The sequence below is a fragment of the Perca flavescens genome, chromosome 9 (assembly GCF_004354835.1).
Source record: "Perca flavescens isolate YP-PL-M2 chromosome 9, PFLA_1.0, whole genome shotgun sequence".
Lineage (NCBI taxonomy): Eukaryota > Metazoa > Chordata > Actinopteri > Perciformes > Percidae > Perca > Perca flavescens.
Genome location: NC_041339.1, coordinates 22,065,692 through 22,082,548, shown reverse-complemented (window position 1 = coordinate 22,082,548; position 16,857 = coordinate 22,065,692). Strand labels below are relative to the sequence as shown.

The following is a 16,857-nucleotide window of genomic DNA, read 5'->3' as shown; positions in this document are numbered from 1 at the left end:
CTTGTCCTGATCCCTGGATTTCTATTAGTTGTCTATGGAAAAGTTGAGAAGCTGCCCTAACGCCCAGTATTCATCCTTGCTCACCTTGCTATTTTCAGTGGGTATTATAGAGTCGGCAGAGGAAGGCATGGTCCCCATGGCTCCTGACATTAATGGCTCTCCCAGCAGTTTAGTGCCACAGAACCCCACTCGGCTGTCTCTGCCGAAAACACAGCCAGACCTTCCACTCTGCTGTCCTGTCGCTGGTCTTTGCTCAGCTCTCCACTGGTCTGATCTACAGCTAAGTCATCAGTTGCCCGCTGCCTTTCCTGACCTCAAGAACCCAAGCTGCTCTCCAGAGGGGTCCCTCTTACGTCGGTGACCTTCAGGTCGTCTGCTAGAGCTGCCCTGCCCATCTGGCCGTCTTCCTGCCTGTCCTCTTCAGCTGCTCTGGACCTCCTGGTCGCATTCCAGACCTGCTCTGCCCAGCGGCCCTGCAAACTGGTGGTCCTCCAGGGGCTCCATCCGTCAGCTCTTCTCCCAGGCTGTCCGACTGAGGTTTTGTGCTCCACCTCTGTCCAGCCACCAGAGAGAGAGAGAGAGAGAGAGAGAGAGAGAGAGAGTGAGTGAGTGAGTGAGTGAGTGAGTGAGTGAGTGAGTGAGTGAGTGAGTGAGTGAGAGAGAGAGAGAGAGAGAGAGAGAGAGAGAGAGAGAGAGAGAGAGCTGTCTGTGTTTGTGTGTGATTGTGAGTGAGGCTTGAGGAGAGAGCGACAGACCAGAAGGAGAGTAGAATGAGAGAGCAGCACATTGTTCACACTCCACTCAAGACACTGATCTGCGTTTAAACCAGGGAAAAACAACAAGGGAACACATTTAAGGTAAGCAGATTTACGCTCTTTGGAAAGGTATTTATCACAGTTACTGTATTGTGTATCCATTATTGATTATAAAAATCACTTTATAATTCAGTGCCTCAAAAATATAGAGAACATATATCTTGGTGAGTAACATATTGTACTGTAATCAACTTTATATAATTAAATCTATTTTGTAATTCACTCTTTTATCTTGATTTACCAAAGTGGTATCTTTAGCTACTGCCAAGTTGAGCATAACAGGATTGTGGGGGGAAATTACTTTAATTTCATTGAAGTAAAACCCCTGAAATGTCATTATCAGAGTACAGAATCTAGGCAAGAATGAGAACAAATGATGTTCTGTTGAACACCAAACCTTTCTAAATGCAAACTTACTCAGTGTCCTGGTGGCTCATTCAGCCAAAATTAATACAATGTAAATAAGATAGTATGTATAGTATATATCTCTCCTAGATGCTCTTTCCTCCTACAGCTTTTAACTTTGAAACAATACCAAATCTGAATAATTGAGTATAACTGTACAAATAAAAAAAAAAATGACAGTGACCAGAGAAGCACATCATCTTGGAGTCATAATTTGAAGCGGGTGCATAAATATCAAATGAAGTCATGAAAGGTGCAGCTAATGCAGAATAGAGAGACAGAGATGGTCTGTCTCATCAGTGCATCAGGTGATGGATCAAAATGTCTGCGGTTATTAAAGTGATTTCTTAAAATTACTTGTGAGAGGTGCTTCTGAAAAACTCCACATTCAGGTTTTGCACAATTCCCACAGATTACACTTGACTACGTAGAAACGTAAGCAAGTAAAAGTAAGCAGAAGCGAGCATTCATGCACTTAAACACATTTCCACAATTATTTCTTTGGATAATAGTTTGGCTTTTTGCCTTTATTTAGTACAGCTGAAGATTTGACAGTAGAGCAGGGGGATTCTTGTTTGTAATGAGCTATATACTCTAGGCAGGACTTGTAAACACAGAGCCACTCTAAATGTTCTGCATTTTACTGCATCCACTGCAGAATGTAGTCAACATTGCATGTAGTTATTTGATACACCGAGGCTTTACTGTGCAAGTGAGCTTTGTAGCTACCCACTGGCTTTAAATCATGACATTCAAAAGCAGATACATTTCCCACTAGAGATCAATAAAGTATAATCTATCTACATAAACCGGAGAATTTCCATTCCTCTCATTTGATCACCTGTTGGCCAAATAAAACAGTTTGAAATCCTTAACAGACAGCCACTGTCTTTAGTTAGTTTTGGAGCAACGTGTGGTGTGACTTCGTTTCACTCATTTTGTGCAAAAACAAGTCATGACTCTCAGGCATGGCAATTAACTTAACTTTACAAACATCAAAAGACATGAAAAATGTGTTTAGCATGAGAATATTGCAATAAATCAAAAGCAATGTTGCTGAGACTTTTGAACTAGAATATTAGAGATGCACAACTTGCAGAATGCTCATGAGGAAGATATGATCCATAAATATATCAAATCCATTGTAGAGCTTGTATCCTGCAGGACTGAAATACTTATTATAGTAGTAGATCTATTTTTTATGAAGTATACTATGTTTTTCTTTGGAATATGCACTTGCATCCTACATCCTGTGTGTGTGTGTGTTAGGGTTAGACAAATAATCTATATCTGACTCTTCCTAAATTATTTTCCTCTGTCCCACAAAAAGGACATGTGTATGTAAATGTGTATTTTGAAAGGCTTAAAATAACATACACATTTAAAATCTTAATATAACATAGTTACAGTCTATTAGTTATAACATAGACTGTCATAAATAAATAAAAACTCAAGAACACAAACATTACATCTTTATAAATTTGATCACGTACCTCCCTTACTGCCATAAAACATGTTTACTGCAATTCCCCCGCATTTTGAAAAGAGAGAAAATGTATTCTGTTGGTCACATCCTCATGTATTTACATCACTAGAAAGCCCAGGATGTGATTTCCACATTACATTAGGACTCAAGTATACTGAATGCATGGTGTTTGAAATAAAGGCCTTAGTGTTATGTTCTTCACAGAGGATCTCAGGAGGAGACACTAGACACAAAATACATCCTGATGAAATGCATAAAACAGTAACTCTCTGTTGGAGAAAGAAAAGACCTCTGACTGATATATATGTAAATGTATGGAGAAATATATTTAGTGTTTAGTCCTGCTTATCATCAACAGTCAGTCATTAAACTGGCAGGAACGTTACTTTTTGTTCTTTATCATTATCCAGCTCTCACTTGAAAAATTTAAAAAATGTTCCATTTTACCTCCCAAGTCAGAAATTTACATTCAGCTATAATTCCACATTACATTCCAATTCCTTTTCCTCCTACGTCAGCTCAAGTCTAACAGAAGCCAAAGAAGTTTCTCTGTAAGCATAATCAAATGCATTTCATGTTCTATGAAATAATAATTTATACAATAATATATCAAAAATGCTTTGATATCAGTCATTTATTGATGGGATCATCAACATAACAGATGTGTTTAACTATCATCTTGTCCAAGTTCCTATAAAGCCCTTTAGCCTGGAATATAATTATTAACAAATTACTTCCTTAAACTGGAACTTCAAAAGCCTCCAAGGATTTAATAGGATGAATCACTGCTCTCTGATATGTGTTCCTTTGAACAGCAGGTACAGTACATCTGTACCTGCAATACGTCTTGGAGAATCTGCTCATTTGTCCCTGCCACTGAAATGCACAAGCAGTCGCCTAAAGGTTAAAGAAAGCTAGGCGGGTTCTGTCTCAAGGTAACAAAATCCACCTACTAACACCTCTAAAGCTCACCAAATAGCACGTTAACTGGTGTTTAATCAGTATATCTTGGATGGGAAAGGTACTTTACTGGAATCCCTGGTTACCTGGCAACCAGTCCTGGCAAATAAATAGTCTAGCACATAAACCCCCATTCCCAATTGGAAAACAAACTCAGAATAGTGATATTCGATATTTTTTCATTGTCAATAAATCCCATGCAAAGACCAAAACTAACAATAAATTGATCCTGTGTACATGAAGCCTGATATTCCTTCATTACCATAAAAACTACTTAAATACTTACAAAATACTACAAAAAAATACTTGTGTATTCATCCACGATCAAAAAATGTTCCAACAACATAGAAAACTAAACAACAGAACCCCCGAAAAAAATAGAACTATGTATTTGTGATCTATGATGATATGTGATAACTGATCTTTTTTAAATGTAAGTCTAATGTTTATTCTTAAGCTCTGCTTTGGTCTCCACCAACTCCCAGCTGAAAATATTTAGCAGCTCTTTAGCAGCTAAATGCTCCACAAACTCACTCGCAAGAAAGTGACGTGAAAATCTGCAGACTACTGATTGGTCGGCAGGGTTTCCCGTAGCACTTTGCAGTTAAGGCGGCCGACTTACAGTGGGGGAAATAAGTATTTGACCCCTTGCTGATTTTGCAGGTTTGCCCACTTACAAAGAATGCAAAAATCTACAATTTTAATCATATGTACATTCTAACAGTGAAAGACAGAATCCCAAAGAAAATTCCAGAAAATCACATCATATGAATTTATTAAAATTGATAACCATCTGATGAGGAAAAACAAGTATTTGACCCCCTGGACAAACAGCATGTTAATATTTCGTAGAAAAGCCATTATTGGCCAGCACAGATGTCAAACGGTTTTTATAGTTGGTGACAAGGTTTGTGCACATTTCGGCAGGGATGTTGGCCCACCTCCTCCCTGCAGACAGCCTCCAAATCATTCAGGTTCCGAGGTTGTCGCCTGGCAACTCGAATTTTAAGCTCCCTCCAAAGATTTTCAATCGGATTCAGGTCTGGAGACTGGCTAGGCCACTCCAGAACCTTGATGTGCTTCTTCTTCAGCCACTCTTTTGTTGCTTTGGCGGTGTGCTTAGGGTCGTTGTCGTGCTGAAACACCCATCCTCGACCCATCTTCAGCTCTCTCACTGAGGGAAGGAGATGTCGGTCCAGAATTCCACGATACATGGCCCGTCCATCCTCCCCTCAATACAATGGAGTTGTCCCGTCCCCTTGGCTGAAAAGCACCCCCAAAGCATGATGTTGCCACCCCAGGCTTGACAGTGGGGATGGTGTTCTTTAGGTTGTACTCGGTGTTCTTTGCCCTCCAAACACGACAAGTTGAGTTGAGGCCAAAAAGTTCTATTTTGGTCTCATCTGACCACATCACCTTCTTCCAGGCCTCTTCTGAGTCGTCCAGGTGGTGAATGGCGAACTTCATGCGGGCCTGTACATGTTTCTTCTTGAGCAGGGGGACTTTGCGTGCGCTGCAGGATTTCAATCCATGACGGTGTAGTGTGTTACCAACCGTTTCTTTTGTAACTGTGGTCCCAGCTGCCTTCAGTTGATTCATCAGTTCCCCCTTGTGGTTTTGGGATGATTCCTCACCGTTCACATGATCAGGGACACCCCACGAGGCAAGATCTTGTGTGGAGGCCCAGACCGAGGGAGGTTGGCGGTGGTGTGGTGCTTCTTCCATTTCCTGATAACTGCACCGACAGTTGATCTTTTCTCTCCAAGTTGCTTTCCGATTCTCTTGTAGCCCATCCCAGCCTTGTGCAGATCAACAATCTTGTCCCTGATGTCCGTAGAAAGCTCTTTGGTCTTGCCCATGTTGGTGATGTTGGATGCTGGTTGTTTGGGTGTTGACAGGTGTCTTTTTATACAGGTAACGAGGTGAGGCAGGTATATTTGATGTAGATAATTGGTTCGGATTGGGGCTGTGTCTTAAAGAAAGACTAACTGGCTTGTAGGAGCCAGAATACTTGCTGTTTGTCCAGGGGGTCAAATACTTGTTTTTCCTCATCAGATGGTTATCAATTTTAATAAATTCATATGATGTGATTTTCTGGAATTTTCTTTGGGATTCTGTCTTTCACTGTTAGAATGTACATATGATTAAAATTGTAGATTTTTGCATTCTTTGTAAGTGGGCAAACCTGCAAAATCAGCAAGGGGTCAAATACTTATTTCCCCCACTGTAGACTAAAATTATTTATTTATCTCTCTGTGCCAAATTTCGGTTCCAAAAGCCTCTGAGCACATAAGTGCAAGCTTATCTGTCCTCTCTGCATATTGACAGAGAGCGGAGCTCCGACACACACGTGCAGAGGCAATGCAAATAAAATGGTTTCAAGTCTGGTTACAGTTGTTTAAAACTTCACGCAGGCAGCGTTTGCTGCAATATGATATAATGGTGAGACTAAAGCGGTCAAGGTGACACTTCCTCTGAGACAATTCAATTCAATTTTATTTATATTATCAAATCATAACAAGAGTTATCTCAGGACACTTTACAGATACAGTAGGTCTAGACCACACTCTATAATTTACAGCAGGCACAACAGTGGTCTCTGTGCCCTGATGACTGACTGACAGGCTGAGGTTGTAAGGCAAGGCAACTTTATTTCTACAGCACCTTTCAGCAACAAGGCAATTAATTACATTCCTTTGCACTTAAGTTAGTTCTCCTTTAGTTCAATGTTCAACATGGCTTCATGAATTTGCGTAAATATACACGCCACTTTCATAAAGCAAAATGGCTTGTTATTGTACGCATTTTCAGCTATCCACGTGTATGCCTATGCTGTATACAGCTGATGTAAACATACCCACCACGTGGCCTCGCCACGTTGCGTGTTATCGCGAGAACGCGACGTACTATCGCGAGAACAACGTCACACGCCTGTAAAAAAAAAAAAGGCTTTAGTAACAAAACAGTGACAAAAACACGGAAAATAACGACAAAAACACGCTTAGGAACACAATAAATGGTTGGGTTTAGGAAAGAAACATTGGGTAAGGCTTATTAAAACAAAAACAAAAAAAAAAGTCACCCCAACCTATCTCCTTAATCAATCCCCCGTTCCTTTATACTACTCGCTACGGCGGAAATTGACTCGCAATGTAGGTCAATGGCGGCCGATTTGCGTTGATATACACGCAAAAACGCGATTATGCGTCTTGATAACACGCAAAAACGGAATACAAATTGGCGTGACATACATAAGCCAATTCATGAGATCAGTCTGCAATGTTGACAACAGGGCAGTGACCAAGTTTATTGTTAAAGGTTTTTGTCATAATGCAGTTTGCACTAAAAAGTCTTTGTTCTTTACATTCCTTTGCATTTTAGTTAGTTCAATATTAGCCTGTACACAATGTAATTTCTTTATTTATTTATTATTTATTATATGTTCATGTTGTGGCAAAAAGGTTTCCCTTTTGTTAATTTTTAAAGTTGGGATTGATACCAATCCTGAGTATCTGACTGGCGCACCCCTATTGAAAAGCACAACCAGTGTTATTAATGTTACTCTGAGTGAGCAGTGTTACCAGAATTCTTTAATTTTGATAACTGTTTTGATTGACAATTAAGGTGGAAAATAAAAGTTTTGTGTTTAATGTATTTTTGTTGATGTTGAAATGGATTTTAAAACATATGGTATTGAAAAGTAAGTATCGTTAAGGTACCGGCATCAAAACTGAGGTATCGAAATTGGCAACCTCAAATTATCCCTCTGATGGTTACTTTGCTATTAGTTTCAAGAATAGTCTGCATATTTGTGTTCACTGAAGAACCGAGGCAAAGCTTGTGAAGACTTTGAGTTATTCTTCAAGGGCAGGAAGCAGATGGCAAGCTTATTCAATCACTCAGTCTTCTGTTCACTGTCAGAAGTCAATTCAAAATGTATTGGCAGAAACAGCAGTCATAGCTAATGTAATTCATCCATCCATCCATTTATTGTCTGTAACCGCTTATGCTATTCAAGGTCAAGGAGGACTTGAGCCGATTCCAGCTGACATTAGGGGAGGAGCGGGGTACACCCTCGACAGGTCGCCAGACTATTACAGGGCTAATTTAATTCAGAGTTTGGGAAAAGGGTCAGGAAACGAAGTGAAGAGAGATACATTTCAAGATGTGAAGCAGCTCCTTCCTCATTTGTGCTGACACAAGTGCATTTGTGTCAGAACATCAAAACTTTGATTCCTGTTGAACAATTACTAGAAATCTATTTTGTATAAATGGCATTACTTTTAACTTTATTCTCATGTGTGTTCAGAACTTTTGTTTAACAACAGCATACTGATGTCTGTTTCGTCTTTTTTTTCTCAGATAACGAGTTTGATTACTTTGGCAGGATGTCTGCTTACAACTGCTCTTTTGATCTAATGGCTGAAAAAGACGGCTGGCTTTGTCCTCCTGGGGAAAAGTGTGTCAATTTGACATCTGGCATGAACAGAATCCACATTGATCTGGATGATGCATGTCTGACAGAGGAAGAGTACCTGGAGAAATATCTGGGGCCTCGTCGATCATCTGTGTTCCTTGTCATCTGCCACATCTACCTGGTCATCTTCCTGGTAGGTATGGTGGGGAATGTACTGACATGCACTGTCATTGCACGCAACAAAGTGATGTGGACGCCAACAAACTACTACTTGTTCAGCCTGGCGGTGTCAGACCTGCTGGTGCTGTTGCTCGGCATGCCATTAGAGCTGTATGAGCTGTGGCAGAACTACCCCTTCCTCCTGGGGAAGGGCGGCTGCTACTTCAAAACGTTTATATTCGAGACGGTTTGCTTGGCGTCTATCCTCAACGTGACAGCGCTGAGCGTGGAGCGCTACATTGCTGTGGTTCACCCGCTACGCGCAAAGTACGTTGTAACACGCACCCATGCCAAGCGGGTCATACTTACAGTGTGGGGTGTGTCGGTGTTGTGTGCTTTGCCGAACACAAGTCTGCATGGGATCGCCGTCCTTCACAGTCGCTCTACTAGCCCTGCTGGTAACATAACCATGGAGATCCCTGACTCAGTGATCTGTACGCTGGTAAAACCGCGCTGGATTTACAACCTGACCATCCAGGTGACCACCTTGCTATTTTTCATGCTGCCCATGCTCACCATCAGCGCTCTCTACATGCTTATCGGGTTGCAGCTGAAGCGAGAGAAGATGCGTCGGACACTGGAGGCGAAGACGGGCTTTGGACAGGACAGCTTCTGTAGTGTCAGATCACAGCAGCAGAAGGCACGTCGCCGGCAGGTCACTAAAATGTTGTGTGAGTATCAAACAAGTCTTTTTCTTTAATCTTACCCAGAGCTCACATGTAAGCAAACCTGTTCATGGGACAAAGAGCCCAATCGATAGTTGAATTTTTAGGCCAAAACAAATATTTAAGAGTTTTTAAAGATTAGATGAGCAACTTTCTTTGTGATATAAGGGGCACTATCTTGAAACAAATCCCTGCCAGCTGGAATCCCATAGTGCTCCTTGTGAAAGATGTAACACTTATTATTGTGGATGTATGTTTAAAACTTCTTCTGGCTAAGCCAGCTGACTTCCTGTTGGCTCCCTGCATACAAATCTCTGTTTAAATTTATGTTAGGCTATATTAAATAGGACTTTTTTTTTTTGGCAATGGAGTCTGGTGCCTTTTAACAAGAGCATATACAGTAATGGCTTCAGTTCCTCCAGCTGTCTAACGGCAAGTTAAATGAGTGAAAATATTCAAAATATAGCATACACTTAAACAATTAATTTTTATTTTTTTTAAATGGGCCTTTTTTTAGGTGGCTAAAATATGTTTTTCTGCAGCCCCCCGTCCACATAGTACATTGTTTAGCTTCTGTGCCAGTCCTCCTGTCTGCTTCTCCAAACTGGGGGCGTGTCCCGACCGCCATCTACTGTAGATAATACACCGACTATGGATAAGTAGCCTACCTCATACAACCCCACTTCAAAAAATCCAAGCTGTCCCTTAAAATAATGGCAGAAATATTCTGAAACAAGTCGGACAGCTGCAATTTTATAAAACTGTAGCACTGACGGGAGACGGGCTCCAAAATAAATTGCAGTTTATTATTTTATTTGAACACTTTCAATCAATTTGTATCATTGGGAATAAACAATTGAAGATTTTAGACTTGAACATTTTGTAGATATTTTCTGTGAACACTGTATACCACTGTATAACAGGGTTTGACTCAGACTCTCATAAGCCTAATGACGTAGCCCACATGTGCTTCTGTATCGCTTAGAGGTGGAGGTGAAAGCAGTGAAATGTAGAGGTGAACGTCTTTCATGGTGCATAACAATGAAGTATTTATCAACTCCTGGTCTATACAATGCTATGAAATTTAAATTCCTGGATGCACAGGTGCAGATGTTTAAATCAAAAATTCAGTCATCTACTTAAGGTTGTGTCTAGAATTCTACTCAGAGACATATACACCTCTGGGGTTATCACATCCTTATTTCGGGCAATGTTTAGTCAAGAAAGTACAATATTTAGAATCATCATTAAAAAGGTCAGAGTAATCCATGAAGATTGTCATCAATATGGCTAAAAACGTTGGAAGCTGAAAGGTCAGAGAAGCACAGAGAAGGAATGCAGTTCAAATACCAACAGTCTGTAACTACTTGATGACATACTACTACATGATGACAGCATAAACAGCTGCTGATGAGCAGTAGGGAGTTTCTGTCGGCTCCTTTCTGGACAAATAAAGGTAAATATAGGAAATTAATTCTGTGAAAATGTATTGTAAAATACTGTAAAGTAACATATAAAATATTTGTAAATAATATAATACCTAATAATCTTTTTAAAACCTCCCACAACTCCCTATATTAATAGTCAAAGTCATGCCATATACTGTGCTACATTGGATGCTTACTGGAGATGGTCATATGATATAGAATAAACCATGTTTCAGAAACAGTAAGGCCAGTTTTTTTACCTCAAATGTCAATACCTGATTTCAGTGAGTAGTTTGATAGATTTTCCCATTTTAAAACGGGAAGACAAGTCCAGTGACAACCCAATGCCTCGTGCATTTGTCCAATTAGGTATAGGATCATGTTTGTATCTGTGAGAAGGGGATATCTACAGATAATTAATATATGTGTAGTATAGCCTTGAAATAGTCTAACCCCTTGCATTGATTTGTGAAAAATGTATGCTATTTCAACCAATTCTCACAGTTTGCAAGTTTGTCCAATAATGTCAAGTAGTAAGGATATTTCCTTTTTGTTTACTGCCATTTTACAAATAAATTATTCATGGATGTAACAAGCCTTGTTTAAATGAAAATCAAACTTTGACAAACTAACTTCCTTGGAAATGGAACTGCATCAGTGACTACGTTTACATGCAGCCAATAACCCGTTCAAAACCGGAATATTAGCGATAACCCGGTCGCGCACGGCCATGTAAACACCGGCAAAAACACGAATATGCTCATATTCCGGTTTTTAAAAACCTGAATATGCTACCTGGGTTGTGTTCTGCGCATGTTCTATTTGCAAGGAATCTTGGTCTTTTGAGTAGAGGAACTTCTTGTATGCACCAGAAAACATAGTTATAATAATAATTATATACTATAATAATATAGTTATATATATATGTCAATGCAGAAAACCTGCGCGCAGTATACCAGAAGTAAACAAGAAGTAGAGGTAAACATGGCGAGACGCAGCACAGCACCACACTTTTGGAGCGAGGAGGAAACCAATTTCTTTATTAGTGTGGTGAAAACCATGAATATAATGTCTTTTGTTGACGGCAGAAAGTACAGAGATAGTGAGATTTATAAGAAGGTGACCGAAAAGTTATTGCGTCTTAAGGTTGTCCGTACGTCCAGACGCTTTTTTCCGGTCATGTCTGGTGTTTAATCCAGCAGTCAAGCTCTTTTATGAATGCCACTACAAAACCAGTAGGAGGGATCAGTATTGGGACCTATATCAATTATTAAAAACACAGATTTCAAACAAACATTTTCTAATTATGAATGTAAAGATTTATTTAACACTTATGTAAATCAAAGGCTGTGCACCCAGGACAGATATTTTCTGCATTATTGCTGAGAGCAGAGAGAGCACGTTGGCAACATCAATCAGTGTACTGCTTTTAAAATCTCCTCTACCCATGTCCCCCATTGTCTCTTCCTCTCTCTTGCTGTTTTTCCAGTCGTTTTAGTGGTGGTGTTTGGGATCTGCTGGGCCCCGTTTCACACTGACCGTCTCATGTGGAGTTTTATCATTGACTGGACTGACTACCACATAGAAATCTTCCAGTACGTGCACATCATCTCCGGGGTGTTTTTCTACCTTAGCTCAGCAGTCAACCCAATCCTGTACAACCTCATGTCAACACGCTTTAGAGAAATGTTCAAGGAGGTTATGTGCCATCGGCCACATCACATCACACCCAGAAAACACTCGCTCAGTGTCACCCGGGGGACGCTCCGCAGCACCCTGAGTGATGTGCCGCTTAGCAACGGAGCTGCTGTTGTTGAAGTCGAGGCAGAAATGGAGATGTGAGGATGAAAAATTAAACCTGTTTTTCGTGTTAAAAACATCAAGGGTATGTGAAGGGTATATGCTGTATTGTTGGTAGTATGGCATGGTGTTTCGAAAGACCATGCCCATGCATCAATCAACTGTCATCGACATCCACATTAAACAGTTGCATCAGCTAAATACCTAAAACAGTGGAAGAAGTGCAGAAAAAGCTGTCAGACTGGAGTTTAAGGCCCTGACACACCAACCCGACGCGTGCGCGAGACGTAATACGTCTCCATAACAGCAGGCGGTGCTATCTGTATTGTCGCCCAAAAAATTAAAACCGGAAATGACGATCGCGTCATGTGGGTCTGGCTTCTCCAAACGAACATAATGGCGGCTTATTCGAAATATGATCTTGTATTTTACAAAAATAGTTCACTGAAACATGTTTCTGAAAACATTTTAAGCAAGAAATAGGCCATACAGTTGCTGAATCTGTCTTCATTTCAGATCGACAAAGGTCAGTTTAAAAGATTTTTGTCAGATTTTGAGAGGTACCCGTCACTCATTGGTCATTGAGTCCGACTGCCCGCCCTCCAACCCAGCAAGTCAGGTCGGCTAAAACAAAGGCCAACAGCCCTCAGACAGACAACGGCACGGAACACACCGAACAGACTCCAGTCACTGACCTCACCAGACTGTCCAACGGACGATTATCAGTTTGGTGTGTCAGGGCCTTTAAGTGTTACAATGCTAATTATGAAAACTTCATTAGTCAAATACTGAACGTTTTCAAACACACCTTGGGAAGGCTTGGGAATGTAACACTAGAATGTCATCTTAAATTTGCAACATCCAATGTCCAATAAATGACAGTAATTAAAATTCAAACTAATTTGTTTTAAGCACTTCAGTCAGTTTTGAAAAATATGTTTAGATGATACAGTTTACAAAAATCCTGGGATTTATAAATTGAGATGAAATAGGGTGGACCAATGAATACAAAAGTTGGTCCAAGCTACAAAGCGGTTGAAAACTTTTATATACTTGTATTATAAAAACAGTAAGCATATGTAAAAGACAATGGTGTAAAGTATCAATAAACTGAAGTTTCTGGACACTCAAAAAAACAAAAAAGAACAAAAAAACACAGGATTATAAAAAATCTTAAAAAGGAAAAAGTTTAATGATCGATATAAGATTGTGCAAAAGTGAATGTCTTATTTTATTGGTGATACTGCTAGTGTAATCGTCCATGATGTAAGCTATACTGTACCGTATGTACCGTAATTATTTGATTAAATGATTTGTACTATAAATGTCAAAGATTGTTATCACTTGTTCTGTAAGGATATATTCTGTATAATGTATTGCCATGTTGTGTAGCCTACTGTTTAAAGTAGTGTTTAATGGTTGTTAGTAATTTCTGTTAAATGTCTTAATGCTTTATATTATTCAGTATGTACTTTGTGCTGAAATGTTGTCCATCTCTATAGAAAAATAATATGACTTGAAATTAATTTATAATATGAAGCAGCCTTTGTATTTTTTTTTACAAATAAAAAGCAAAAAATCATTTTTAGCATTTGTCTAGATTGTATTGAGTTTTGTATGATGAATGCTGCCAAAAATGACTTTCAAATGCTTTTAAACAATATGATGGACTACACGTTCAGGCTATATATATTGTATAGTATGTATAGGCTACTGTATTGGCTAACCTGACAGTAATGTATGCAAAAACAAACTAGTGTAAAGCCCATTAGCATCCCCTATAGCAGGGGTCTTCAAAAATGTTTAGGCCAAGGACCCCTCAGTTGAAAAAGAGATTAAGCTGGGACCCCTTACTACATATATTGTATAAAATATGAGTATAAAATATATATTGCCTATTAAACTGGGCCTACAATAACTTGTAGGGTGGCCTAAATCCTTCACACATACATTTTTATGATGCATACAACACTAAGCTATTAAAATAATAATTGTTGACATATTCATATACATCATGTTTTAATGCTAGAATGTGGCACAGTGAATCCTTAAGCTCAACTGTATCTGTGGCTGTACATATAGGCATGTAAGCCTATCATCAATGTTGTGTTTAGGTAAAAATGAAAAAAATCTTTACCACTATGATTGCAGATGTTAATTTATTTCTCTGTGAAGCTGTAATGCGCTGCTGTAGACAATGTAGGAGAAAATAAAGAGTTTGCTGTCTTGGTTCAGACTATGGAGCCTCCGTGTTATTTTATTACCTTCATAAGTATAGGCGGAACTCAAGCGATATCCTCTTACTTTTGTGCCGTAAATCGAGGCCTTCCTTTTCCTGGGATATCGTACCCGATGGAAATTTATCAGGGCATTACATTTCAGTGTACAAAGTAATTGCAGTAAGAGCAACGATGATCATAGTTTTATTAACAAAAAAAAGAAAACCTTTCACAATTCATCTGATAATTTAACATGTACACTGCTGATTTATCCACCTTTGCCATAAGATAACACACAAAGCACACTGATTGTGGTGCACATCTACTTATAAATATTTCATTCAGGGTATTATTGCACATGCCCCTCACCCACCCGCAGCACAAATGATGGCACATGTAGGACATTTGCATGACATAATCCATCTTGAAGGCGCCATGCATTTTGTTCTTGCCCCCGGTCAGATTAATAATGACAGCACTTCATTGGAGGCTGTAGCTTGCTGTGATTGGCTCCAAGCTTCTCAAGGCTTCAAAATACACATTTTGACTACGTGAGAGGTTCAGCTCCCTCTCAATTAAAATTCTGTACCTTTAAGTGGTTAGAGGACCAATTACAATACGCATCTTGAAGATAAAAGGAAACACTTAATCTTCCACATTCTTTTATTCACCTTGCACAATGAACATGGTGTGAGTATTATCTGACTGCCTGCTGATCTCTAAATTTGCATTTAGAAAAATGACTTAAAGTTATAGTGCGTAGTTTCTGTTGCCCCCATGAGGAAGTCTAAGTAATGACAACAACACTGTCGGTGTGTCCACATGATGCAAGCCTTCCATGATCGCGCATTGCCCCACACCTCCTCCTCCTTGCTAGTAGCCAAGGAGGACACGGAGGATTTAAAAAACATGATGGACTCTTCAGAAGAGGTAATTATCTTCACTTGAGTTTCTGTGCGGGAAAGTCACTGGACGACACAATCTTCTGAACATAGCCATACTGAGAAATACAGAGAGAGTTGTGTGGAGCTGATAGTCTTAATTAGCTTTGTAGCAACTTATTTGGCAATGGCTTGAATGTAACGGACGTGCATTAATATCAAAAGGTTACACACTAAAGCTTTACATTTTAAATGTATTTAATTAGCAAATTTTAACGGAAGAGTTTGACATTTTGGGGAAATATGCGTATTCGAATTCTAGCAGAGAGTCAGAAAAGAAGATCAATACCACGCTCATTTGTAAATATAAAGCTACAGCCAGCAGCCAGATAATTTTAACAAAAAAGGCTGGAAACAGGAAAACAGTCCTGTTCAGTGGTCCAAACAGTGGTTCTGTCCAACGGCAAAAAATCCACCACCAACACTTCTAATTAATCAATACAACAAAGAAAATGTAAAAACTATTTCAATCAATTTGCTTCTACTTTTTTTTTTTTTTTACAGAAGGTTATATGCTGGCCAGGCACTGTAACTACAACTGTAAATCTCCATTGGTTGTCTGAATGATTGAGAATGAATGAGACTCAAACCGATTGGATTACTAGTATGGTACAACAAGCAAAGTCCTTTCAAAGGTTGTAAGAAATAAGCGAGGTTTTTTTGTTTTTTTCACAAAATTATCAATACAGTGTATAGTATATACACACAGTATATCAGAAAACAACATGTCTCTGAAATGGCTATAAACTGTTTAAAAGGAAACAACAAGCCATAAATGACTTGAATCATGCCAGATGCTTGAAACCCTTGGACCAGTTGCCAAGATAGATTAGGCATAATAATTAGGCTAAAACTCTGGGAGCAATATTACCACTGAAATACTCCTCCAGTAAATAACAGCCAGTGATCATCTCATAGCCAACTCTCCCCTGAGGGCGAGGCGAATATCGGAAAAAAAGGCCTCATCAATGCACAGGCACAGCTTTCAACAGTATGAAAATTAGCCGACTGGTTAACACTGGCGCATTTACAGAAATGTTGATTAATGTGCATTGTCCTAATATAAATGAATAAATCTTCTTCTTCTTCTTCTATCTGTAGTAGCTTTCATCAGTAGATTGTAAATGCAGACACACAGCCTTCACTTGGACCCATTTGGAAGTGTGTGAACAAGAGCTTAACTCTGAGAGGGATATCATGTTGTCACATAAGACCAACAGACAGCTGACTCCTCAGACAGCTGAAACAAGCCTGTAGAATGTGTCTGAGCTCTCAACTGAAAACAAGGTGAAAAATATCACCATTGTGCAAGTTATATATTTTTGGGCACAGTCATCACTGTGTCTTGATGTCAGAGGATTTTCAACTAAGATGGCACTCGATGGGTGAGTAATTGTGGGGGGAAAAGACAGAGGCAAAAAGAAGGGCAGACTGAAGCTAAGGTGTTTTTTGTTGGGAAGCTTGGCAACATCAGATGTATTGCTATCAGGAATTATACCCATT

General features: G+C 39.4%; 1 protein-coding gene across 1 annotated transcript; it reads left to right on the top strand.

Moving 5' to 3' along the window:
• Nucleotides 1-693: 693 nt before the first annotated feature.
• On the top strand, nt 694-12,519 carry nmur1a (neuromedin U receptor 1a). The gene is made up of 3 exons (XM_028587936.1): nt 694-857; nt 8,029-8,973; nt 11,884-12,519. The coding sequence occupies exons 2-3, from the start codon at nt 8,055-8,057 to the stop codon at nt 12,234-12,236; spliced, it is 1,272 nt and encodes a 423-aa protein (XP_028443737.1). The 5' UTR covers nt 694-857; nt 8,029-8,054; the 3' UTR covers nt 12,237-12,519.
• The last annotated feature ends 4,338 nt before the right edge of the window (nt 12,520-16,857 follow it).

Bases quoted from the DNA above. Each gene is read 5' to 3' on its own strand.
- nmur1a (XM_028587936.1), top strand. From the start codon at position 8,055: ATGTCTGCTTACAACTGCTCTTTTGATCTAATGGCTGAAAAAGACGGC. The intron at 8,974-11,883 runs GTGAGTATCAAA...CTGTTTTTCCAG, and splicing joins GCAGGTCACTAAAATGTTGT to TCGTTTTAGTGGTGGTGTTT.